The sequence below is a fragment of the Ranitomeya variabilis genome, chromosome 1 (assembly GCF_051348905.1).
Source record: "Ranitomeya variabilis isolate aRanVar5 chromosome 1, aRanVar5.hap1, whole genome shotgun sequence".
In the NCBI taxonomy this organism is placed as follows: Eukaryota; Metazoa; Chordata; class Amphibia; order Anura; family Dendrobatidae; genus Ranitomeya; species Ranitomeya variabilis.
Genome location: NC_135232.1, coordinates 1,130,948,193 through 1,130,975,505, shown reverse-complemented (window position 1 = coordinate 1,130,975,505; position 27,313 = coordinate 1,130,948,193). Strand labels below are relative to the sequence as shown.

The following is a 27,313-nucleotide window of genomic DNA, read 5'->3' as shown; positions in this document are numbered from 1 at the left end:
TCCGTACGTCTCTGACTAGATCTCCGGCCCATCTCCTCCGTACGTCTCTGACCAGATCTCGGGCCCATCTCCTCCGTACATGTCTGACCAGATCTCTGGCCCATCTCCTCCTTAAGTCTCTGACCAGATCCCCGGCCCATCTCCTCCATACGTCTCTGACCAGATCTCCGGCCCGGCCCATCTCCTCCGTACGTCTCTGACTAGATCTCCGGCCCATCTCCTCCGTACGTCTCTGACCAGATCTTCGTCCCATCTCCTCCATACGTCTCTGACCAGATCTCGGGCCCGGCCCATCTCCTCCATACGTCTCTGACCAGATCTCCGGCCCGGCCCATCTCCTCCGTACGTCTCTGACCAGATCTCTGGCCCATCTCCTCCGCACATGTCTGACCAGATCTCTGGCCCATCTCCTCCTTAAGTCTCTGACCAGATCCCCGGCCCATCTCCTCCATACGTCTCTGACCAGATCTCTGGCCCGGGCCATTTTCTCCGTACGTCTCTGACCAGATCCCCGGCCCATCTCCTCCGTACGTCTCTGACCAGATCTTCGTCCCATCTCCTCCATACGTCTCTGACCAGATCTCTGGCCCATCTCCTCCGTACGTCTCTGACCAGATCTCTGGCCCGTACCATCTCCTCCATACGTCTCTGACCAGATCTCTGGCCCGTACCATCTCCTCCGTACGTCTCTGACCAGATCTCTGGCCCATCTCCTCCGTACGTCCCTGACCAGATCTCCGGCCCATCTCCTCCATACGTCTCTGACCAGATCTCTGGCCCATCTCCTCCGTACATCTCTGACCAGATCTCTGGCCCGTACCATCTCCTCCGTACGTCTCTGACCAGATCTCTGGCCCATCTCCTCTGTACGTCCCTGACCAGATCTCCGGCCCATCTCCTCCATACGTCTCTGACCAGATCCCCGGCCCATCTCCTCCATACGTCTCTGACCAGATCCCCGGCCCATCTCCTCCATACGTCCCTGACCAGATCTCCGGCCCATCTCCTCCGTACGTCTCTGACCTAGCTTTGTCCCGTGCCTCCCCCGTACCCGTGGCCACCACCGCCATAGCACAGCTCGCGCCCCTGCCTCCATGTCACCTTTCTCTCGTCTCCTTTGCGCTTCCCGCCACCATTTTCCCATTACACTGGTGCCTCGCCATTGATTACATATGTTCTCCCCCGGATTTGACTTTATGGGATTTCTGAGGCGTTATTACGTGGTTTCCCATTTAGGGCCGTATTTCTCCTGCGGTCACGGTCCGTACACACACAGGGCCGGCTGCAGACGTGACGGGGGAGGTTCCGCTTCTCCCCGGTAACAATGAGGATGTACAGTGAATTCTCAGCTTCTTCTGCTTCCAAAAATAGCCCCTCCAGAGGCTCCTGACTGACATCCTCTGCCGTTACCATGGAGACCGTCCACCTGTCACTCAGCGGCCAGACCCGCCCACCGTCAGAGTAATATCGGCCACGATTGGCTGCGCATCACGTCTGTAACGCGTCTTCTCAGGTCTGATTGGCTGACAAGTCTGGCAGGCCCCAGTGAGCATGCGCAGTCCGTCAGTGACGGGCTGCTGCTGGGAGCCGGCGGCGGCGGGCGGTGATGGCGCAGAACGCTCCCGAGAACGATGAGGCGGGAGGACAGGACTCGGCTTTCCGCCGTAGAATCAGTGCCACCGAGGCTCCATCGGCTTCTACCGGAGCTTCCCGGGAACGGCTGAATTCGATGCCCCGGCCTCGACCGCGCCTCGACTCTCTGCGGAAAAACAGGCCGCGTAAGTGGCGGGTGGAGGAAGGAGAGATACGGGAGGGACGCGGGCGGCAGTGACTGTCAGGATAGGAGAGAAGCGGCGGCCATGATTGTGCGCTTGTGTGTGAGGCCGGACAGTAAGGGGTTATCCACAGAGGGGCGTGGCCATAATATCAGGGGGCGATGATCATTAGCATGATTGGGGACAGGGGCGTGTTTGTTTACAGTGCGTGTAGTAATGAGAAAGTGGGCGTGTTTACAGGGGAATGGGCGGGGCTGCTAGAGATTGGTCATACAGGGAGGTGTATGAGGGGAGGAGTGTGTATAATGAGGGGGTGGGGTCATATACAGGGAGGAGTGTATAATGAGGGGGTGGGGTCATATACAGGGAGGAGTGTGTATAATGAGGGGGTGGGGTCATATACAGGGAGGAGTGTATAATGAGGGGGTGGGGTCAGAGTGAGGAGTGTGTATAATGAGGGGGTGGGGTCAGAGGGAGGAGTGTATAATGAGGGGGTGGGGTCAGAGGGAGGAGTGTATGAGGGGGTGGGGTCATATACAGGGAGGAGTGTGTATAATGAGGGGGTGGGGTCATATACAGGGAGGAGTGTGTATAATGAGGGGGTGGAGTCATATACAGGGAGGAGTGTGTATAATGAGGGGGTGGGGTCAGAGGGAGGAGTGTGTATAATGAGGGGGTGGGGTCAGATGGAGGAGTGTATAATGAGGGGGTGGGGTCAGAGGGAGGAGTGTATGAGGGGGTGGGGTCATATTCAGGGAGGAGTGTGTATAATGAGGGGGTGGGGTCATATACAGGGAGGAGTGTGTATAATGAGGGGGTGGGGTCAGAGGGAGGAGTGTATGAGGGGGTGGGGTCATATACAGGGAGGAGTGTGTATAATGAGGGGGTGGGGTCAGAGGGAGGAGTGTATAATGAGGCGGGTGGGGTCATATACAGGAAGTAGTGTATAATGAGGCGCAGGGTCATTTACAGGGAGGAGTGTGTATAATGAGGGGTGGGGTCATATACAGGAAGGAGAGTAAGGGGGCGGGGTCATATAAGGGAGGAGTGTATAATGAGGCGGGTGGGGTCATATACAGGGAGGAGTGTGTAAGGCAGGGTCATACACAGGGTGGTGTATAATGGGAGCGAGGCTATACAGAGATGTGTAGATAATGAGGGGCAGGGCTATAGATACAGGGGGTGTGGAGGATAATGAAGGGGCGGGGCTATACAGAGATGTGTGGATAATGAGGGGTGGGGCTATAGATACAGGGAGGTGTGTATAATGAGGGGCGGGGCTATATATAGAGATGTGTGGATTAGGGGAGGGGCTATATATACAGGGAGGTGTGGATAATGAAGGGGCGGGGTTAGAGGTACAGGAAGGTGTGGATAATGAGGGGCAAGGCTATAGATACAGGGAGGTGTGGATAATGAGGGGCGGGGCTATAGATACAGGGAGGTGTGGATAATGAGGGGGCGGGGCTATAGATACAGGGAGGTGTGGATAATGAGGGGCGGGGCTATAGATACAGGGAGGTGTGGATAATGAGGGGCAAGGCTATAGATACAGGGAGGTGTGGATAATGAGGGGCGGGGCTATAGATACAGGGAGGTGTGGATAATGAGGGGGCGGGGCTATAGATACAGGGAGGTGTGGATAATGAGGGGCGGGGCTATAGATACAGGGAGGTGTGGATAATGAGGGGCGGGGCTATAGACAGGGAGGTGTGGATAATGAGGGGCGGGGCTATAGACAGGGAGGTGTGGATAATGAGGGGTGGGGCTATAGATACAGGGAAGTGTGGATAATTAATGGGCGGGGCTATAGATATACATGGAGGTGTGGATGAGGGCGGGGCTATAGATATACATGGGGGTGTGGATGAGGGCGGGGCTATAGATATACATGGAGGTGTGGATGAGGTCGGGGCTATAGATATACATGGAGGTGTGGATGAGTGCGAGGTTATAGATACAGGGAGGTGTGGATAATGGGGCGGGGCTATAGATACAGGGAGGTGTGGATAATGAGGGGGCAGGGCTATAGATACAGGGAGGTGTGGATAATGAGGGGGCAGGGCTATAGATACAGGGAGGTGTGGATAATGAGGGGGCAGGGCTATAGATACAGGGAGGTGTGGATAATGAGGGGGCGGGCTATAGATACAGGGAGGTGTGGATAATGAGGGGGCAGGGCTATAGATACTGGGAGGTGTGGATAATGAGGGGGCGGGCTATAGATACAGGGAGGTGTGGATAATGAGGGGGCAGGGCTATAGATACAGGGAGGTGTGGATAGTGAGGGGGCGGGACTATAAATACAGGGAGGTGTGGATAATGAGGGGCGGGGCTATAGATACAGGGAGGTGTGGATAATGAGGGGGCAGGGCTATAGATACAGGGAGGTGTGGATAATGAGGGGGCAGGGCTATAGATACAGGGAGGTGTGGATAGTGAGGGGGCGGGACTATAAATACAGGGAGGTGTGGATAATGAGGGGCGGGGCTATAGATACATGGAGGTGTGGATAATGAGGGGGCGGGGCTATAGATACAGGGAGGTGTGGATAATGAGGGGGCAGGGTTATAGATACAGGGAGGTGTGGATAGTAAGGGGGCGGGACTATAGATACAGGGAGGTGTGGATAATGAGGGGCGGGACTATAGATACAGGGAGGTGTGGATAATGAGGGGGCGGGGTTATAGATACAGGGAGGTGTGGATAATGAGGGGCAGGGCTATAGATACAGGGAGGTGTGGATAATGAGGGGGCAGGGCTATAGATACAGGGAGGTGTGGATAGTGAGGGGGCGGGGTTATAGATACAGGGAGGTGTGGATAATGAGGGGCGGGGCTATAGATACAGGGAGGTGTGGATAGTGAGGGGGCGGGACTATAGATACAGGGAGGTGTGGATAGTGAGGGGGCGGGGTTATAGATACAGGGAGGTGTGGATAATGAGGGGCGGGGCTATAGATACAGGGAGGTGTGGATAGTGAGGGGGCGGGACTATAGATACAGGGAGGTGTGGATAGTGAGGGGGCGGGGTTATAGATACAGGGAGGTGTGGATAATGAGGGGCGGGGTTATAGATACAGGGAGGTGTGGATAATGAGGGGCGGGGCTATAGATACAGGGAGGTGTGGATAATGAGGGGGCGGGGCTATAGATACAGGGATGTGTGGATAATGAGGGGCGGGGCTATAGATACAGGGAGGTGTGGATAATGAGGGGGCGGGGCTATAGATACAGGGAGGTGTGGATAATGAGGGGGCAGGGTTATAGATACAGGGAGGTGTGGATAGTGAGGGGGCGGGACTATAGATACAGGGAGGTGTATAAGGGGCGGAGTTAGATACACGCTATGTCTATAGTTGTGCTGTTTGCTGCTCCACCTCTGCGGCCCGGGCACTAATACGTGTGTGTCTTTTGTCCTAGCCTTCCCTTGGTTTGGCTTGGATATTGGTGGGACGCTGGTCAAACTTGTCTATTTTGAACCCAGAGATATCACAACTGAAGAGGAGCAGGAAGAAGTGGAAAACCTGAAGAGCATCCGGAAGTATCTCATGTCCAACGTGGCTTATGGGCAAACTGGCTTACGTGACGTCCACCTGGAGCTGAAGGATCTGACCTTGTGTGGTCGGAAGGGAAACCTACACTTCATCCGATTTCCCACCCAGGACATGTCTGTCTTCATCCTCATGGCACGAGATAAGCAGTTTTCTAGCCTTCACACATCCCTGTGTGCCACCGGTGGTGGAGCGTACAAGTTCGAAGAGGAGTTCTTAACTGTAAGTAATGCGAGGGTTAGAGTTCTATCGGTCTAATATAAGACTGTGCAGTCAAGTATACTGGCTAACCATACACATTACATGTGCCGAAAATAGCTGCAGTACGTGGACTCTACTGCCCCCTATGTACAAGAATATACTATAATACTGCCCCCTATGTACAAGAATACACCTACTATAATACTGCCCCTATGTACAAGAATATAACTACTATAATACTGCCCCTATGTACAAGAATATAACTACTATAATACTGCTCCTATGTACAAGAATATAACTACTATAATACTGCCCCCTATGTACAAGAATATAACTACTATAATACTGCACTTATGTACAAGAATATAACTACTATAATACTGCTCCTATATACAAGAATATAACTACTATAATACTGTCCTCTATGTACAAGAATATAACTACTATAATACTGCTCCTATGTACAAGAATATAACTACTATAATACTGCTCCTGTGTACAAGAATATAACTACTATAATACTGCCCCCTATGTACAAGAATATAACTACTATAATACTGCTCCTATGTTCAAGAATATAACTACTATAATACTGCTCCTATGTACAAGAATATAACTACTATAATACTGCCCCTATGTACAAGAATATAACTACTATAATACTGCTCCCTATGTACAGGAATATAACTACTATAATACTGCCCCTATGTACAAGAATATAACTACTATAATACTGCCCCTATGTACAAGAATATAACTACTATAATACTGCCCCTATGTACAAGAATATAACTACTATAATACTGCCCCCTATGTACAGGAATATAACTACTATAATACTGCTCCTATGTACAAGAATATAACTACTATAATACTGCTCCTGTGTACAAGAATATAACTACTATAATACTGCCCCTATGTACAAGAATATAACTACTATAATACTGTCCTCTATGTACAAGAATATAGCTACTATAATACTGTCCCTATGTAAAAGAATATAACTACTATAATACTGCTCCTATGTACAAGAATATAACTACTATAATACTGCTCCTATGTACAAGAATATAACTACTATAATACTGTCCCTATGTACAAGAATATAACTACTATAATACTGCTCCTATGTACAAGAATATAACTACTATAATACTGCCCCTATGTACAAGAATATAACTACTATAATACTGTCCTCTATGTACAAGAATATAGCTACTATAATACTGTCCCTATGTAAAAGAATATAACTACTATAATACTGCTCCTATGTACAAGAATATAACTACTATAATACTGCTCCTATGTACAAGAATATACTATAATACTGCCCCTATGTCCAAGAATATAACTACTATAATACTGCTCCATACATAGAAACCTTATATAATGTCCTCGTTGGCCGTGTCTTGTTTCCAGGTCGGGGGACTTCAGCTCTGGAAGTTGGATGAACTTGATTGCCTCATTAAAGGCCTCCTGTTTATCGAGTCTGTCGGATTTAATGGATTATCTCAGTGTTTTTACCTGGAAAACCCAAAGGACCCTGAGAAGTGTGAAAAAATCCCTTACACCCTGAAGAACCCTTACCCCCTGCTGCTGGTTAACATTGGGTCTGGCGTCAGTATACTGGCCGTGTACTCCGAGAACGACTACAAACGGGTGTCAGGCACAAGGTGCGTGTTTTGGGGAACTTTTGTGTAAGCAAATTGTATCACCAGGTTCTATGGCAGTGTTCCCCAACTCCGGTCCTCAAGAGCCACCAACAGGTCATGTTTTCAGGATTTCCTTAGTATTTTACAGGTGATAATTGCATCACCTGGCCAGGCAGGCATTCAATCACCTGTGCAATACTAAGGAAATCCTGAAAACATGACCTGTTGGTGGCTTTTGAGGACCGGAGTTGGGGAACACTGTTCTATGGGGAGAAAAAAGAAGAAATTCCAACCTTTAGTTAAAAAAAAACATAATAAAAAATCCCGCTCAATGATAAAAAAAAATAAAAAATGGATTTTTGCAATTTAAATAGAACATTCTATGGGCTGTATACATTAATATATACAGTGTGTAGACTGCTATAAAGTGTGTAACAGCTTGTATATAGGAGTATGATATGCTGGATGTAGCAGTAAATCACATGTACACAGCACATAAAGCCTTGTAATGGTGTAACCCAGTAAGACTTTGGCCCCCATCGCCAGGCACAGTGGGCCCCAGTATCGGGCCTAGTTTGTCAGATGACACATAGTATTACTTGCCGGAGGTTGCTCCAAACATCTTGGATATCTGACCGCAGATCTTCTGTGGATGAGTCTTGTGCAGATCCCTCTGTCTCTTCATGTGATCCCAGACTGACTGGATGATGTTGAGGTCTGTGGGGCCGGATCATCTCTTCATGGACTCCTTGCTCTTTTTTTTTCATGTCATGGTCATACATTGTGGCAAGACTGAGCTCAGCAACAAGGCACAAGGTAGTTATACTGCATCAGCAAGGTCTGTCCCAGATAAAAAGTTCTAAGTAGACTTGGGTTTTTATAGTTTCCTGCTTTCTTTTGAAGCCGCACCAAGAAATGGGCAAAGTTGAGGAATGTCAACACAGTGGCCAAGGAAACTTAGTGCAGCACATGAGAACCACACCTTTATAATCGGCAGATGTCCAGCAGTTCCATCAACTCAGAACTTGCAGCAACAAGTGGGACCGAGATACATATATCTCTTGCTTGAACTTCAGCATGAAGTGATTGTGACCAAAAAGCCAAACCTTCTACATAGAAACGGGGCTAATCGCCTCCACAGTGCACAAAAACATAGGAACTGGAGTGCACAGCAGCAGGGGATCTGGAGTGATGAGTCAAAATGTGAAATATTTGGCTGCGACAGAAGGCAGTTTGTCTGCTGAAGGGCTGAAGATTGGTACAATAATGGGGGTCTACAGGAACAGTGAAGCATGGTGGAGGGTCCTGCAAGTTTAGGGCTCCATTTCAGTCAAAGGAGCTGGGTATTTGATTAATGGTGTCTTCAATGCTGTGAAATCCAGGTAGACACGTATCCATCATATAATACCATTAGGAGGCGTCTGATTGGTTCCAGATTCATACTGCATCAGAACAACCCCAAATATCCAGCCAATGTCAATAACGGAGTCCTGGAGGTGATGATCCTGTCTGTCTGGGATCACATGAAGACACAGAAGGATCCGCACAAGCCTCATGGACAGAAGATCTGGGGCCGGTTCTGCAGGATGTTTGGAACAATCTCCTTCCGAGTTCCGTACCTGATACTTTTGATGCTGTTTTAAACACATAGGTCGGTTACACCCAATATTCATTTAGTTTATGTTCATCTTCATTCACTTTTTTTTTTTTTTTAATTATTAAACAAATATTAAGATTTTTTAAAGCATTATTAGGCTGTGTTCACACATTGCGTTTTTCAGTACCAGCAAAAGCTATGAAATTTCAGATGTCTCATTCACGTTTTTGTCTTTTTTTTTTTTCTAATCGAATGGCAAAACTACTGTTTTTGCTAACTGCAGCATGTCACTTCTTTTCTGCATTTTTTTACTGCTTTTTTCACACATAGAAAGGAAGAGATAAGTGCAAAACCTATTTAAATAGCATCATGTTTCATTGGGTCACTAAACTTTATCAGCATTCACAAGAGACAATAAAAACGCAACCAAACCGGCTTTTTGTAAGCAGCTTCATGACTACCAAGACATGTTTTGCCTGCAGAAAAAAATGCAACTTGTGAACATAGCTTTACTGTCCAGCATTTTTTTCCCACTCATTCCTAAAACTTGCACAGTACTATAGGTCATCTCCAGGTCACATCTTTTGCTTCAAAGACTGGGTGGACAGCAGTGTGAGCAGCCTCTTCTTGCCTCAGCACCCTGGTATCTCTAGTATTGCATCAGATAGATATGGTGGGCAGCAGTGTGAGCAGCCTCTTCTTGCCTCAGCACCCTGGTATCTCTAGTATTGCATCAGATAGATATGGTGGGCAGCAGTGTGAGCAGCATCTTCTTACCTCAGCAGCTTCTGGTATCTCCAGTGTTAGATCAGATACACAGGTTGGACAGTAGAGTGAGCAGCCTCTTCTTACCTCAGCACTCCTGATATCTCCAGTATTAGATCAGATACTCATGGTGGACAGCAGTGTGAGCAGTCTCTTCTTACCTCAGCATTCCTGATATCTCCAGCATTAGATCATATAAACACGGTGGACAGTAGAGTGAGCAGCCTCTTTTTAACTTGGTAATCCTGATATCTCCAGTATTAGATCATATAGACAGGGGGGACAGCAGTGTGAGTAGCCTCTTCTTCCCTCAGCATACCTGATATATCCAGTATTAGATCAGATAGACAGGGTGGACCTCAGTGTGAGCAGTCTCTTCCCTCAGCATACCTGATATCTCCTGTATTAGATCATATAGACAGGGTGGACAGTAGTGTGGGCAGTCTCTTCTTACCTCAGCACCCCTGCTATCTCCAGCATTAGATCATACGTACACGGTGGTCAGTAGCGTGAGCAGCCTCTTTTTAACTCTGTAATCCTGATATCTCCAGTATTAGATAGACAGGGTGGACAGCAGTGTGAGCAGCCTCTTCTTCCCTCAGCACCCCTGCTATCTCCAGCATTAGATCATACGTACACGGTGGTCAGTAGCGTGAGCAGCCTCTTTTTAACTCTGTAATCCTGATATCTCCAGTATTAGATAGACAGGGTGGACAGCAGTGTGAGCAGCCTCTTCTTCCCTCAGCACCCCTGGTATCTCCAGTATTAGATAGACAGGGTGGACAGCAGTGTGAGCAGCCTCTTCTTCCCTCAGCACCCCTGGTATCTCCAGTATTAGATAGACAGGGTGGACAGCAGTGTGAGCAGCCTCTTACCTCAGTACCCCTGCTATCTCTAGTATTAGATCAGATAGACAGGGTAGACAGCAGTGTGAGCAGCCCCGTCTTACCTCCGCACACGTGATATATCCTGTATTTTGTCAGACAGGGTGGACAGCAGTCTCTTCTTGCCTCAGTAATCCTGGTATGTCCAGTATTAGATCAGATAGACATGGTGGACCGCTGTGTAAGCAGTCTCTTCTTGCCTCAGTAATCCTGGTATCTCCAGTATTAGATTATATAGATAGGGTAGACAGCAGTGTGAGCAGCCTCGTCTTACCTCCGCACACATGATATCTCCTGTATTTTGTCAGACAGGGTGGACAGCAGTATCTTCTTACCTCAGTAATCCTGGTATCTCCAGTATTCGATAGGGTGGACAGCAGTGTGAGCAGTCTCTTCTTACCTCAGCACCCCTGGTATCTCCAGTATTAGATTATATAGATAGGGTGGACAGCAGTGAGAGTGGCCTCTTATAACCTCAGGATGGGTTATAAACTATGTATGCCCCTCTGCTCCTGGTCCATTGCTGTCCGGTGCCCGGCTTGTCTTTATTGCTTGCTGTAGTGATGACAAATGTACATAGACTTGACCGCTGCAGCCAATCACTGACTGGTCACAGCATAGCTGCTGATAGGCAGAGCAGTCACTTTGTTTGTTGTGAGAGACCAGGAGATAGAGACAGCGGAGAAGCAGGAGAAAATGTAAAAACTCTCTATTTATAATAGTATTTAGTTTAACAAATATTAACCTCTGTTTTGCTATGTGCTGGAGGACACTATTCCTGTGTTTCCAGTCACTAATTTTCGTGGTATCATCTTCCTCCCAGTCTCGGGGGCGGCACGTTCTTTGGCTTGTGCTGCCTTCTGACCGGATGCTCCACCTTTGAAGAGGCTCTAGAAATGGCTGCTCTGGGCGACAGCACTAAAGTGGACAAGCTGGTGCGGGACATCTACGGCGGGGACTACGAGAGATTTGGGCTGCCGGGCTACGCAGTGGCCTCCAGGTAAGGCCGACATCACATCCAGCCACTGCTAACAGGAAGGGGCGGGGCTTGCAGCTGCCAGTCACATTACAGCTGACATCACAACCAGCCACTGCTAACTAAGGGGGCGGGGCTTGCAGCTGCCAGTCACATTACAGCTTTTATGTGTGTGGCATATTTGGAAATAAAAGCTGCTGTCTGATTGGCTCGTCTATATGTACGGCATATATACACAGTGTGGAAAATAAGTATTTGATATACTGCCAAATTTGTAAGTTTTCCCACCTACAAAGAATGTAGAGGACTGTAACTTTTATCATAGGTATACTTCACCTCTGAGAGACAGAATCTAAAAATAAAAACCAGAAAATCACATTGTATGATTTTTACATAATTTGCATTTTATTGCATAAAATTAGTATTTGATACAGTAGAAAAACTAAACTTAATATTTGGTACAGAAACCTTTTATTTGGAATTACAGAGGTCAGACGTTTCCTGTAGTTCTTGACCAAGTTTTCCCACACTGCAGCAGGGATTTTGGCCGCCTCCTCCATACAGATGATCTCCAGATATTTCATGTTTCGGGGCTGTTGATAGGAAGCATTAAGTTTCAGCTCCCTCCATAGATTTTCTATAGGGTTTAGGTTTGGAGACTGGCTAGGCCACTCCAGGACCTTGAAATGTTTCTTACAGAGCCACTCCTTAGTTGCCCTTTCTGTGTTTTTCGGGTTATTGTCATGCTGGTAAGAACAAGCCACGACCCATCTTCAATACTCTTGCTGAGGGAAGGAGGTTGTTGGCCAAAATCTTGCGATATGACGCCATCCATCCTTCCTTAAGTACAATGCAGTTGTCCTGTCCCCTTTGCAGAAGAGCAACCCCAAAGTGTGATCTTTCCCCGCCATGCTTCACTGTTGGGATGGTGTTCTTAGGGTTGTTCTCATTTTTCTTCTTCCTCCAAACAGGGCAAGTGGAAATGATGCAAAAAAGTTCTATTTTGGTCTTATCTGACCACGTGATCTTCTCCCGTGCCTCCTGTCACGGATCCCTACTCCGTGGTGTCACTAATTCGTCACGTGCCTGCTCTCAGCATGTGACTTGGGTTGTGCCTGCAAGGGTTAATCTATCTCCCCACTCTCAGTCCAGCATTCAACCTCTGTCCTATGCTGTAATGGGAGCATAAATCACACACCCGCTCATACACGCTGCCACCACTCACCGAATACACGGGCGATGAGTCCTGGAAATATTAATACTAATAATGTCTACCACTCATAAGGCTCACATACCTTAGGCTATGGATTCTTTTAGAACACTCAAGGTTCAACTTGCTAAAGTTTTATACTTTAATAACAAAAGGTTCAGTGCTTACAGTAAGAAAAAGGTATACAAATATGATAATAAAAAGACATACAACTTATGCAAAACAGTATAAAAATAAACAGGAGAAACTTACAGAAATCATCTAACTGGTAGTTTGCTTTCTGAGGAGGGGTGAATGGAGTTGGTGGAACACATCAGCTTCTCAGGCTGCCCTCACATGTGAACACGATTCTCTGAATACAGGTCTAATTTATAGCTTTGGTCTGGAGGTCAGGTTTCTAGAGCAGCCCCTCAGGTTAATATCATAACTGCTTGTTTTTTTATTTTACCACGGCCGCGCCCCTCAATGAATATATTATTTGTCTCTTGAGATCCTTTGTGTAAACGTTCACACAGAGATACTATCAGGCCGTAATTAACATCTCTCTTCCAACGGGGGGAGCGTGGCCGATCGCGGCCGGTGTCAGCTGACTATCGCAGCTGACATCAGGCACTATGTGCCAGGAGCGGTCACGGACCGCCCCCGGCACATTAACCCCTGGCACAATGCGATCAAACATGATCGCAGTGTTCCGGCGGTATAGGGCAGCATTGCGCAGGGAGGGGGCTCCCTGCGTGCTTCCCTGAGACCCCCGGAGCAACGCGATGTGATCGCGTTGCTCCGAGGGTCTCTTACCTCCTCCTCCCTGCAGCAGGCCCGGATCCAAGATGGCCGCGGCATCCGGGTCCTGCAGGGAGGGAGGTGGCTTCACAGCGCCTGCTCAGAGCAAGCGCCGGGAAGCCTCCAGGAGTGCTCGTCAGATCGCCGATCTGACACAGTGCACAGCAAAGTGTCAGATCAGTGATCTTACACTATAACATGATGCCCCCCCCTGGGGCAATGTTAGAGTGTAAAAAAAAAATATTCACATGTGTAAAAAAAAAAAAAAAAAAAATTCCAAACGAAAATCCCCCCCCCCCCCCCAAAAAAAAAAAATATTGTTCCTATAAATACATTTATTTATCTAAATTAAAAAAAAAAACAAAAGTACACATATTTATTATCGCCGCGTCTGTAACGACCCGACCTATAAAACTGTCCCACTAGTTAACCCCTTCAGTGAACATTGTAAAAAAAAAAAAAAACGAGGCAAAAAACGCTTTATTCTCATACCGCCAAACAAAAAGTGGAATAACACTCGATCAAAAAGACGGATATAAATAATCATGGTACCGCTGAAAACGTCATCTTGTCCTGCAAAAAATGAGCCGCCATACAGCGTCATCAAAGAAAAAATAAAATGGTTATAGCCCTCAGAATAAAGCGATGCAAAAATAATTATTTTTTCTATAAAATAGCTTTTATCGTATAAAAGCGCCAAAACATAAAAAAAGATATAAATGAGGTATCGCTGTAATCGTACTGACCCAAAGAATAAAACTGCTTTATCAATTTTACCAAACGCGGAACGGTATAAACGCCTCCCCCAAAAGAAATTCATGAATAGCTGGTTTTTGGTCATTCTGCCTCACAAAAATTGGAATAAAAAGCGATCAAAAAATGTCAAGTGTCCGAAAATGTTACCGATAAAAACGTCAACTCGTCCCACAAAAAACAAGACCTCACATGACTCTGTGGACTCAAATATGGAAAAATTATAGCTCTCAAAATGTGGTAACGCAAAAAATATTTTTTGCAATAAAAAGCGTCTTTCAGTGTGTGACGGCTGCCAATCATAAAAATCCGCTAAATAACCCGCTATAAAAGTAAATCAAACCCCCCTTCATCACCCCCTTAGTTAGGGAAAAATTAACAAAATGTATTTATTTCCATTTTCCGGTTGGGATTAGGGTTAGGGGTGTGTCTGGGATAGAGGTGTGGTTAGGGTTACCCTTGGGATTAGGGTTAGGGATGTGTTTGGATTAGGGTTTCAGTTAGAATTGGGGGGCTTCCACTGTTTCGGCACATCAGGGGCTCTCCAAACGCGACATGGCGTCCGATCTCAATTCCAGCCAATTCTGCGTTGAAAAAGTAAAACAGCGCTCCTTCCCTTCCGAGCTCTCCTGTGCGCCCAAAAAGTGGTTTACCCCAACATATCAGGTATCGGCGTACTCAGGACAAATTGTACAACAACTTTTGGGGTCCATTTTCTCCTGATACCCTTGGTAAAATAAATAAAAAAATTGGAGCTGAAGTAACTTTTTTGGGAAAAAAAGTTAAATGTTCATTTTTATTTAAACATTCCAAAAATTCCTGTGAAACACCTGAAGGGTTAATAAACTTCTTGAATGTGGTTTTGAGCACCTTGAGGGGTGCAGTTTTTAGAATGGTGTCACACTTGGGTATTTTCCATCATATAGACCCCTCAAAGTGACTTCAAATGAGATGTGGTCCCTAAAAAAAATGGTGATGTAAAAATGAGAAATTACTGGTCAACTTTTAACCCTTATAACTCCCTAACAAAAAAAAAATTTGGTTCCAAAATTGTGCTGATGTAAAGTAGACATGTGGGAAATGTTACTTATGTATTTTCTGTGACATATGTCTGTGATTTAAGGGCATAAAAATTCAAAGTTGGAAAATTGCGAAATTTTCAAAATTTTCACCAAATTTCCATTTTTTTTCACAAATAAACGCAGGTAATATCAAAGAAATTTTACCACTATCATGAAGTACAATATGTCATGAGAAAACAATGTCAGAATCACCTGGATCCGTTGAAGCGTTCCAGAGTTATAACCTCATAAAGGGACAGTGGTCAGAATTGTAAAAATTGGTCCGGTCATTAACGTGCAAACCACCCTTGGGGGTGAAGGGGTTAACACCTGGGTGCGACATGCAGCCTTTCAAGACAGATGTTACAATATTGCCAGTGACACAATAAATCTATACATAGTCCACTGCACATTATATCTACTATATAATTGTCTAAGGGTACTTCCGTCTGTCTGTCTGTCGCGGTTATTCATTCGCTGATTGGTCTCGCCAGCTGCCTGTCATGGCTGCCGCGTCCAATCGGCGACGCGCACAGTCAGGAAAACAATGGCCGCTCCTTACTCCCCGCACTCACTGCCCGGCGCCCGCATACACCCCTCCGGTCACCGCTCACACCGGGTTAATGCCGGCGGTAACGGACCGCGTTATGCCGCGGGTAACGCACTCCGTTACCGCCGCTATTAACCCTGTGTGTCCCCAACTTTGTACTATTGACGCAGCCTATGCGGCATCAATAGTACAAAATGTAATGTTAAAAATAATAAATAATAAAAAAAACCTTCTATACTCACCCTCTGTAGTCCGCTGAGCCGCTCGCGCCGCCCGCCATCTTTCGTTGCAGGTTGCGGTGGCAAAGATGGTATGGCAGAAGGACCTGCCATGACGTCACGGTCATGTGACCGCGACGTCATCACAGGTCCTGCGCTCAGCCCTGGGACCGGAAGCTGCCGTGGACTACAAGGGGCCCTCGGAAAGGTGAGTATATGTTTGTTTATTTTTAATTTTTTAACCTGTGACATACGTGACTGCCCAATATACTACGTCGCTGGCCAATATACTACGTGGCTCTGTGCTGTATACTACGTCGCTGGGCAATATACTACGTGGCTCTGTGCTGTATACTACGTGGCTGGGCAATATACTACGTGGCTCTGTGCTGTATACTACGTTGCTGGGCAATATACTACGTCGCTGGGCAATATACTATGTCGCTGGGCAATATACTACGTGGCTCTGTGCTGTATACTACGTCGCTGGGCAATATACTACGTGGCTCTGTGCTGTATACTACGTCGCTAGGCAATATACTACGTGGCTCTGTGCTGTATACTACGTTGCTGGGCAATATACTACGTCGCTGGGCAATATACTATGTCGCTGGGCAATATACTACGTGGCTCTGTGCTGTATACTACGTCGCTGGGCAATATACTACGTGGCTCTGTGCTGTATACTACGTTGCTGGGCAATATACTACGTCGCTGGGCAATATACTACGTCGCTGGGCAAAATACTAAATACTACGTGGGCTGGGCAATATACTACGTGGACATGCATATGCTAGAATACCCGATGCATTAGAATCGGGCCACCATCTAGTGTATATGTGTGTGTGTGTGTGTATATGTGTGTATGTACACCATGCTAGTAACGGGTTGGACCCCCTTTTGCCTTCAGAACTGCCTCAATTCTTCGTGGCATAGATTCAACAAGGTGCTGGAAGCATTCCTCAGAGATTTTGGTCCATATTGACATGATGGCATCACACAGTTGCCGCAGATTTGTCGGCTGCACATCCCAAAGATGCTCCATACAAGGCAGGATGGATCCATGCTTTCATGTTGTTTACGCCAAATTCTGACCCTACCATCCGAATGTCGCAGCAGAAATCGAGACTCATCAGACCAAGCAACGTTTTTCCAATCTTCTACTGTCCAATTTCGATGAGCTTGTGCAAATTGTAGCCTCAGTTTCCTGTTCTTAGCTGAAAGGAGTGGTACCCGGTGTGGTCTTCTGCTGCTGTAGCCCATCTGCCTCAAAGTTCGACGCACTGTGCGTTCAGAGATGCTCTTAGGCTACGTTCACATTTGCGTTGTGCGCCGCAGCGTCGGCGCCGCAGCGCACAACGCAAACAAAAACGCAGCAAAACGCATGCACAACGCTGCGTTTTGCGCCGCATGCGTCGTTTTTTTCATTGAATTTGGACGCAGCAAAAATGCAACTTGCTGCGTCCTCTGCGCCCCGACGCGGGCGCCGCAGCGACGCATGCGGCGCAAAACGCAAGTGCGCCGCATGTCCATGCGCCCCCATGTTAAATATAGGGGCGCATGACGCATGCGGCGCCGCTGCGGCGCCCGACGCTGCGGCGCTGGCCGCAAATGTGAACGTAGCCTTAGGCCTACCTTGGTTGTAACGGGTGGCGATTTGAGTCACTGTTGCCTTTCTATCAGCTCGAACCAGTCTGCCCATTCTCCTCTGACCTCTGGCATCAACAAGGCATTTCCGCCCACAGAACTGCCGCTCACTGCATTTTTTTTCTTTTTCGGACCATTCTCTGTAAACCCTAGAGATGGTTGTGCGTGAAAATCCCAGTAGATCAGCAGTTTCTGAAATACTCAGACCAGCCCTTCTGGCACCAACAACCATGCCACGTTCAAAGGCACTCAAATCACCTTTCTTCCCCATACTGATGCTCGGTTTGAACTGCAGGAGATTGTCTTGACCATGTCTACATGCCTAAATGCACTGAGTTGCCGCCATGTGATTGGCTGATTAGAAATTAAGTGTTAACAAGAAGTTGGACAGGTGTACCTAATAAAGTGGCTGGTGAGTGTGTGTGTGTGTATATGTATGTATATATATATATATATATATATATATATATATATATATATATATATATATATATATATATATATATATATATATATATATATATATATATGTTTAGATGAGAAATGATGAGGGCACTCACCGGTCTTCTGTAAAATCACTTCTTTATTAACAACGTTGCATCCAGAAAGAGGTAGCGGCCGGGGGAGAGAGGGAGCAGGGGAGGACGACGGCCGTTTCGCGCTTGTCCTGCGCTTCTACGGGTCGATTTGTGCTGAGGACCGACAGCGGATATAGTGCACCAGCCTGGACACACCCCACCGCTCAGTCCCTCCCACAAACCAGAAACTACAATAAGCACATATTAAAAACATTATTAAAAGGACAAAAAACAATAAACAAGTTAGTGGAGTACACATGAAATGAGCGGAATACATCGCAAATGAAAAAGCATTACACCAAAGACAATCAAAAAGACCGCTCTACAGGAACCAATCACATTCATTAAAAGGGGGACAAGGTACTCTCACGCCACCTACAGGAAGATAGACATATCGACTCTATCATTGAAGCCAAGCGGACCCATAGCGCTGCTGCGCAGGATCCACCTGGCTTCACATCTCAAGAGCAGATTGTCTAAGGCTACTTTCACACTAGCGTTAACTGCATTACGTCTCAAAACGTCTTTTTTCCGAAAAAACGCATCCAGCAAAAGTTTTTGCTGGATGCGTTTTTTCCCCATAGACTTGTATTGGCGACGTATTGCGACGGATTGACATACGTCGTGTACGTTTTACGACGGATGCGTCGAAATTTGGCGATACGTCGTCGGCAAAAAACGTTGCTTGTAGCGTTTTTTGTCTCCGCCTAAAAAACGTGTCGCGACGCATCCTGCGGCATGCGTCGTTGGCTACAATGGAAGCCTATGAGCGACGGATGCGTCGGGACACGTCGTACGACGCAATGCAGCGCTGCAATACGTTTTTTTACACTGAGCATGCTCAGAAGCTGGATTTTGTTGCCAAATGGCCAGACACCCCCAAATCTATATAAACCTGGCCTGGGCCTTCAACCCCACATATATGGCCACGTATATACGTGGCACTTAAATACGTGATACGTGGCACTGAAATACGTGGCACTGAAATACGTGGCACTTATATACGTGGCACTTATATACGTGGCACTTATATACGTGGCACTTAAATACGTGGCACTTAAATACGTGGCACTTAAATACGTGATACGTGGCACTGAAATACGTGGCACTTAAATACGTTGCACTTATATACGTGGCACTTAAATACGTGGCACTTATATACGTGGCACTTATATACGTGGCACTTATATACGTGGCACTTAAATACGTGGCACTTATATACGTGGCACTGAAATACGTGGCACTGAAATATGTGGCACTGAAATACGTGGCACTTATATACGTGGCACGTATTTAAGTGCCACGTATTTAAGTGCCACGTATATAAGTGCCACGTATTTAAGTGCCACGTATTTAAGTGCCACGTATTTCAGTGCCACGTATTTCAGTGCCACGTATTTAAGTGCCACGTATTTAAGTGCCACGTATATAAGTGCCACGTATATAAGTGCCACGTATATAAGTGCCACGTATATAAGTGCCACGTATATAAGTGCCACGTATATAAGTGCCACGTATTTAAGTGCCACGTATTTAAGTGCCACGTATTTAAGTGCCACGTATTTAAGTGCCACGTATTTAAGTGCCACGTATTTAAGTGCCACGTATTTAAGTGCCACGTATTTAAGTGCCACGTATTTAAGTGCCACGTATTTAAGTGCCACGTATTTAAGTGCCACGTATTTAAGTGCCACGTATTTAAGTGCCACGTATTTAAGTGCCACGTATTTAAGTGCCACGTATTTAAGTGCCACGTATTTAAGTGCCACGTATTTCAGTGCCACGTATCACATATTTAAGTGCCACGTATTTAAGTGCCACGTATTTAAGTGCAATCCTCACAAGAACACCTTCCATCGCTGCCACAAAACTAAAACCCTCAAAGATGGGCTGTAAAAACAGTAATTATATAGTTTTCCATATTTTCCAGTAGCCAATCAAATTTGGGAGCCTCCCATTTTAAAAACGGATCCGTCGTAAAAACGGATGCAACGGATGGTAAAAACGGATGCAACGTATGCAACGCATCCAGTATTTTCGACGGAAACGTTTAGCGGATTTGCGACGGATCCGTCGAAATGCTGGATGCGTGGCATACGTTTGTCACCGTTTTTCACTTTTTTGACGCATCCGTTTTTTCGGCAAAAAAACGGATTTGCGACGTAATGCAGTTAACGCTAGTGTGAAACTAGCCTAAGTCACCACCCTGAATCGGCAGAACGACTCTCAATACCGGCAAAGGTAAGACAATCTGTCCTACCTCCATGTTTCTCTCTCATATGTGTGATAAACCGCGGGACACCTTTTCCTGTCACTACTGACCTGCAATGTTCTCGAAAACGAACATACATCGGTCGAATGGTTTTGCCGATGTAAAAACGCCTACAGGGGCAAAAAACAATATATACTATATGGTCGGTCTTACAGGTAATAAAATCATGGACCACATGAGACACAGCACCTATTTGGAGACAACGATCTGTGAGGTGCTGCTGACAGCACGAGCAGTGGCCGCACCTAAAGTTCCCCTTGGGGGACACCCCCTTTAACCAATTAGTACTAGGTTTGACCACCCGATTTCTTACCAATCTGTCCCGTAATCTGACACTTCTTCTGTTGGCTATTAAAGGGCCTCTCGCTGCCACTTCAGTTAACTCTTTATCTCTTTCTAAAAGGTGCCAGTTCTTTTTAATTGCCAGCCTAATTTGTTGATCCATGCTACCAAATCTGAAGCAAAAATTAAACTGGGCAATATACTACGTCGCTGGGCAAAATACTAAATACTATGTGGGCTGGGCAATATACTACGTGGACATGCATATCCTAGAATACCCGATGCGTTAGAATCGGGCCACCATCTAGTGTATATGTGTGTGTATATGTTTGTATGTATATATATATTACACAAAAACTTCACCACACCTCCAAACTTCAAATGGGCCTGGACATGTTCTGGCGTGATCCGGGTGATCTTGCGTGCCCTGCGGGATTTTAATCCATGACTGTGTAGTGTGTTGCTAATGGTAATGTGTGAGTCTGTGGTCCCAGCTGTCTTCAGGTCATTGACCAGGTCCTGACCTTTCTCAGAATCATCCTTTCCCCACGAGGCGAGAACTTGCATGGAGCCCCAGACCGAGGAAGATTGACAGTCATCTTGTGTTTCTTCCTTTTTCTAATAATTGTGGCAACAGCTGTTACTTTCTCACCAAGCTACTTGCCTATTGTCCGGTAGCCCATCCCAGCCTTGTGCAGGTCTACAATTTTGTCCCTGGTGTCCTTAGACAGCTCTTTGGTCTTGGCCATGGTGGAGAGGTTGGAATGTGGTTGTGTGTGGACAGGTGGCTTTTATACAAGTAACGAGATCAAACGGGTGCAATTAATACAACTAATGAGTGCAGAGTAGGAGGCTTCTTACAGAATCACTGACAGGTCTGTGAGAGCCAGAATTCTTGCCGGTTCGTCGGTGATCACAAATACTTATTTCATGCAATAAAATGCAAATTAATTGTGTAAAAATCCTACAATGTGATTTTCTGGATTTATTTTTAGAATCTGTCTCTCACAGTGTACCTATGATGAAAACTACAGCCCTCTCCATTCTTTGTAGGTGGGATAATTTGCACAATCCGCAGCATATCCAATCCTTCTCTCCCCCCTGTAGAGGAGGTGGTGATCTCTGGCGGATCCCATGTCGCCCTCTTACACTTCTCTTCTATCTCCAGCTTTGGGAATATGATGAGCAAGGAGAGGAGGGATCTGGTGAGCAAAGAAGACCTGGCGCGGGCCACCCTCATCACCATCACCAATAACATCGGTTCCTTGGCGAGGATGTGCGCAGTGAACGAGGTAAACCCCGCGGACAGAGCGTGTCGGGCTACGTCTGATGGCCCGACGCATTCCCAGCATAGCGCGGTGATCGGACCTGCATGGCCGTGTTTCCCGATGTACCGCCGACTCTGAGCTCTCAGCTTCTTTACAGTGCTGCCTTGTAGCTTCTAAGTCAAGCAGCATTGTACAGGGCTATGAGAGAGCAGAAGTCCTCACGCCCCGTCCCGGAGACGCTCCCTCTGGTGGCCAGACACCAGTATGACAGCTTCTTCCTCTATCATCGCGGACTCTGCGCTTCTCAACCATAAGATCGCCATGACCTTTATTTTCATGGTCCGTATCCATCTAGATGTCTGAAAAGTCTCTTCTGCCTCCACCAGAACATCAGCCGCGTGGTGTTTGTCGGCAACTTTCTCAGGATTAACACCATTTCCATCAAGCTCTTGGCCTACGCGCTGGACTACTGGTCCAAGGGGCAGCTCAAAGCCCTTTTCCTGGAGCACGAGGTAACGTTTTAGGACCCATAACCTTCATAGGTTTTTTTAAACATTAAAAAAAAAAAAAAAACTGGAAATTTTTTGGTGCACTGCGCGTGCTCAGGGAGTCAGCGCTGATGCTTAGAGGATCAGATGTAAGCTGTCTGGGTCCCTTTAAGTGATTGATCATATGGATTAATGAATTTTATATTTTGAAGCCAAATAAGCTTTACTTTTCAATTGGGAAAAGGGTGGGATCCAAACTTGTATGTATTTTTTTGATGCATGAACAATATATGATTACAGTATATAGGAGAATTTATCAATGTCCTCTCCATAGGCTTGGCATGCAAAGGTGACCGCCATGGGTACCATCGGTAGGCCTCTGGCTGCCATGGTAACCCATTGTCTTCACGATCACACCCGTTGAAATGTTGCTGAAATTGACAGTGGCATCTGATTGATAAACAGCAGCTCTGGTCACTGTTGTTAGAGGCAGGTGCGACATCTACTGTGTATGTTGTGGGCGCAGCTCCTGAGCCTGCTCATTACACACAAGGATGGGGTTATAGCACTTTTCGATCTTTGTTTTTGTCATCGTGTGACTGCTGTACACTCTGCTTGTCTGTGCTCGGCAGCACGTGACTGCTAAAGCCATTGATTGGCCGGCACTGGTCACATGCTTACCGCTGGAGGGACCCATGAGAGCTCCAGCGATTGATTTTATTTGCAGCTGTTTTTAACAACTTTCTAACCTATCCAGTGCTGTATTGTGTCCATAGCGGAGAGCTCCCCTGTAGTGAGGCTGGAATAGACTCTCTGGTTAAGGAGTCCATTCTAAAAGTCATGTGAGATGTGACAGAGGCCGTATCGTTAGTCACCCATCCTTCCCAAACGTTGAAGCATAACCCGCCTGTGACTGACCCTTGTCTCTCATTTCAGGGTTACTTCGGAGCGGTCGGGGCGTTGCTGGAGTTGCTGAGCACAACCTGACAACATGGCCGACGTCCCAACATCTGGCCAAAGCCTTATCTACCTTATCTTTTGCACTACAGACCGCGCCGCCGACTCACTGACTGTTACTTCTGGGCTCCTTCTCCCCATCTCTACCTCTCAGTGCTGGCTCCTATAGGAATGATATAGGAGGATGGGTTGTAATAAAGGACGGGAGGGAGTCCAGCCCATCATTAAAGGGTTAAAGCAATGCCTGTAAGGTACCTTTAAGATGGTGGTATAAGCATGCAATGTACACTAGGTGACGCACTCCCCTGGTAACTTCCAGCAAGACAGTCACCCTTGGAGCAGAGCGCCCATGTGCACCGGTGATGGAGGGAGCGCACCGTCACTCCATGTTGGCGCCATAATGAATGTATTGCGCTCACGGTTTATTTTTATACTTCTCTGCATCCTTTGTTCACTGTGATACAAGGATGACGTCCGCAGTGCCTCAGGATATCTGTGGTGAACCAAAGTGTAAGATTGACAGCGGTTCTGTGTTTTGGAAACACTCCCGATTTAGGCAGACAAATACTGATGTGTGAATGAGGCCTTAGAGCTCTCGGCCTTCCATCCAGAAAATACTTAGGACGTCTTCAAGGGCAACCCCTTTAAATCTATCTTCTCTAACCCATCTGGTTATAATCCCCTTAGTCGCCCAATTTTTCTAGGGTATTTGGTGGCGCTATACAGGGCGCACGATTGCCCTATGGTTGGTGTATGGGAGCAGGAAGCTCAGCTGGTTAGAGACGGTGCTAGGCGGCACACGTTGGCGAAGGGGGTGTGGTGCCTTCTTTTTCTGGGTCTGTAGGGTCACATTAGATGATGGGAATACCCTTATAAAAGGTCAAAGTGCCAGTCGGGCAGATTGGCCCCTCCTGTTTTTGCAAGGTAGCAGTCAGCCCCTCCCATCTGTGTACAAGGCGAGCCACACACCAATAGACCCCTCCTCTTTTTTGTGACAGGCATGGACCAATGGGCCCCTCCCATTTTGACAAGGTGTCAGTTGGGCATATTGGCCACTTTTTTGACAGTCATGTAACAATAGGCCACTCCTCTTTTTACAAGGTGAGTCATGGACCAATAGGTCCTACCCCTTTTGACAAGGTGACAGTCTGGCACACTGGCCCCTCCCCTTTTACAAGGTATTGGTTTGGCAGATCGGCCCCTCCCCCTTTTACAAGGTGTCAGTTGGACAGATCGGCCCCTCCCTTTTTACAATGTCAGTTGGGCACATCGGCCCCTCCCCCTTTTTACAAGGTGACGGTTGGGCACATTGGCCCCTCCCCTTTTTACAAGGTGACGGTTGGGCACATTGGCCCCTCCCCTTTTTACAAGGTGACGGTTGGGCTCATCGGCCCCTCCCCTTTTTACAAGGTGACTGTTGGGCACATTGGCCCCTCCCCTTTTTACAAGGTGACGGTTGGGCACATCGGCCCCTCCCCTTTTTACAAGGTGACGGTTGGGCACATCGGCCCCTCCCCCTTTTACAAGATGGGAATCACTGAGAGATTGGTGCCTCTCCTTTAGGTAGCAGCCAGATGGATCGGCTTGTTCCTCGCACACAGGAGGTCACTTCCTGTCTCTGTCTGTGGCATTAGGGCATTAGTGATTTACTGAATTACAGGGGGTGTCCTCCTGACTGGTCCCCTGTCCTGCTGACTGGTCCCCTGTCCTGCTGACTGGTCCCCTGTCCTCCTGACTGGTCCCCTGTCCTCCTGACTGGTCCCCTGTCCTGCTGACTGGTCCCCTGTCCTGCTGACTGGTCCCCTGTCCTGCTGACTGGTCCCCTGTCCTGCTGACTGGTCCCCTGTCCTCCTGACTGGTCCCCTGTCCTCCTGACTGGTCCCCTGTCCTGCTGACTGGTCCCCTGTCCTCCTGACTGGTCCCCTGTCCTCCTGACTGGTCCCCTGTCCTCCTGACTGGTCCCCTGTCCTGCTGACTGGTCCCCTGTCCTGCTGACTGGTCCCCTGTCCTCCTGACTGGTCCCCTGTCCTCCTGACTGGTCCCCTGTCCTCCTGACTGGTCCCCTGTCCTGCTGACTGGTCCCCTGTCCTGCTGACTGGTCCCCTGTCCTCCTGACTGGTCCCCTGTCCTCCTGACTGGTCCCCTGTCCTCCTGACTGGTTCCCTGTCCTCCTGACTGGTCCCCTGTCCTCCTGACTGGTCCCCTGTCCTGCTGACTGGTCCCCTGTCCTGCTGACTGGTCCCCTGTCCTGCTGACTGGTCCCCTGTCCTGCTGACTGGTCCCCTGTCCTGCTGACTGGTCCCCTGTCCTGCTGACTGGTCCCCTGTCCTGCTGACTGGTCCCCTGTCCTCCTGACTGGTCCCCTGTCCTCCTGACTGGTCCCCTGTCCTCCTGACTGGTCCCCTGTCCTCCTGACTGGTCCCCTGTCCTCCTGACTGGTCCCCTGTCCTCCTGACTGGTCCCCTGTCCTCCTGACTGGTCCCCTGTCCTCCTGACTGGTCCCCTGTCCTGCTGACTGGTCCCCTGTCCTGCTGACTGGTCCCCTGTCCTGCTGACTGGTCCCCTGTCCTGCTGACTGGTCCCCTGTCCTGCTGACTGGTCCCCTGTCCTCCTGACTGGTCCCCTGTCCTCCTGACTGGTCCCCTGTCCTCCTGACTGGTCCCCTGTCCTCCTGACTGGTCCCCTGTCCTCCTGACTGGTCCCCTGTCCTCCTGACTGGTCCCCTGTCCTCCTGACTGGTCCCCTGTCCTCCTGACTGGTCCCCTGTCCTGCTGACTGGTCCCCTGTCCTGCTGACTGGTCCCCTGTCCTGCTGACTGGTCCCCTGTCCTCCTGACTGGTCCCCTGTCCTCCTGACTGGTCCCCTGTCCTCCTGACTGGTCCCCTGTCCTGCTGACTGGTCCCCTGTCCTGCACTGAGAAAATGAATGATTGGTGGCAGCCACATGTGGCGATGTATTGTCCACGCCCCGCAGAATGGTCGGATCATTGATGAACTTAGCGCCATGTCTTCTGGTTATGCTGTGTGAGCTGAGAGCATATACATAGAAATCCCCGTAATCCGGCACCGGATAATCCAGTCTGGTAATAACATATCAAGACCTAAAGAGGATGTGAAGATCCCGCACTGATCGGATCCTGGCGACACTGAACCCCGGGTATCTCACTGTACAGGACGGCAGCAAAACTACAACTGTGACCACATCTCTGCTCTCCTCGCCTTCAGTGCTCTGCTCTGGTAATCCTGGTGTCACAGGGGGCGCTACCTGTCATGTCCGACCGCTGAGGAGGGAACTAAAGGGGAGGAGTCTCACTATCGGTCATGTGCCGCTTTCAGTCAATCACTGACCAGTGGCGTGAAGCTCCTCCTCCTCCCCAGAGTGCACTTCATAGGTAAGTGCTACAAGAGCGTTAATGATTTCAGAGAGGGACATGTACAAGTAGACCCCCTAAGTGTGTTTGTCATTACCCCATTCTTTCTTTTTAAAGACCTCCCCTGTGGTCTGGTCAGTCAGCTTTTTGCATGCTGAACCTTGCAATGTATGTACTACATTGTGCCCCGCCTCCTGCCCTGTGCCCCGCCTCCTGCCCTGTGCCCCGCCTCCTGCCCTGTGCCCCGCCTCCTGCCCTGTGCCCCGCCTCCCAGCTGTCTTGCGTGTCTAAAATCAATCTTTGAACTACTGGATCTTCACATTTTGTACATTTTCTAATAAAATGTCAGTATGTTTCTAAACCTTACCTGCGGCTTCCGTGTATTTTCATTTATCATGTGTGCAGGCGGACTGTGTTTTGGTGCTTTGCTTCCCGATATTCTCCATACTTTAAACTGCATCATGCAGATAAACACG

At 47.9% G+C, this 27,313-nt stretch overlaps 1 protein-coding gene across 2 annotated transcripts; it reads left to right on the top strand.

Moving 5' to 3' along the window:
- The first annotated feature begins 1,490 nt into the window (after positions 1-1,490).
- On the top strand, positions 1,491-27,203 carry LOC143793378 (pantothenate kinase 2, mitochondrial-like). 2 transcript variants are annotated; one of them, XM_077280285.1, is made up of 7 exons: positions 1,491-1,778; positions 5,198-5,550; positions 6,949-7,202; positions 11,251-11,427; positions 21,923-22,046; positions 22,409-22,534; positions 23,447-27,203. In XM_077280285.1, exons 1-7 carry the CDS (start codon positions 1,607-1,609, stop codon positions 23,495-23,497), a joined length of 1,257 nt encoding a protein of 418 aa, XP_077136400.1. In that variant the 5' UTR covers positions 1,491-1,606; the 3' UTR covers positions 23,498-27,203. The 2 variants fall into 2 exon arrangements, with proteins under 2 accessions (XP_077136400.1, XP_077136401.1); XM_077280286.1 differs by having other exon boundaries at positions 1,566-1,778; positions 5,262-5,550; positions 23,447-23,629.
- Positions 27,204-27,313: the final 110 nt, after the last annotated feature.

Bases quoted from the DNA above. Each gene is read 5' to 3' on its own strand.
- LOC143793378 (XM_077280285.1), top strand. From the start codon at position 1,607: ATGGCGCAGAACGCTCCCGAGAACGATGAGGCGGGAGGACAGGACTCG. The intron at 1,779-5,197 runs GTAAGTGGCGGG...CTTTTGTCCTAG, and splicing joins TCTGCGGAAAAACAGGCCGC to CCTTCCCTTGGTTTGGCTTG. The intron at 11,428-21,922 runs GTAAGGCCGACA...TTCTATCTCCAG, and splicing joins GGCTACGCAGTGGCCTCCAG to CTTTGGGAATATGATGAGCA.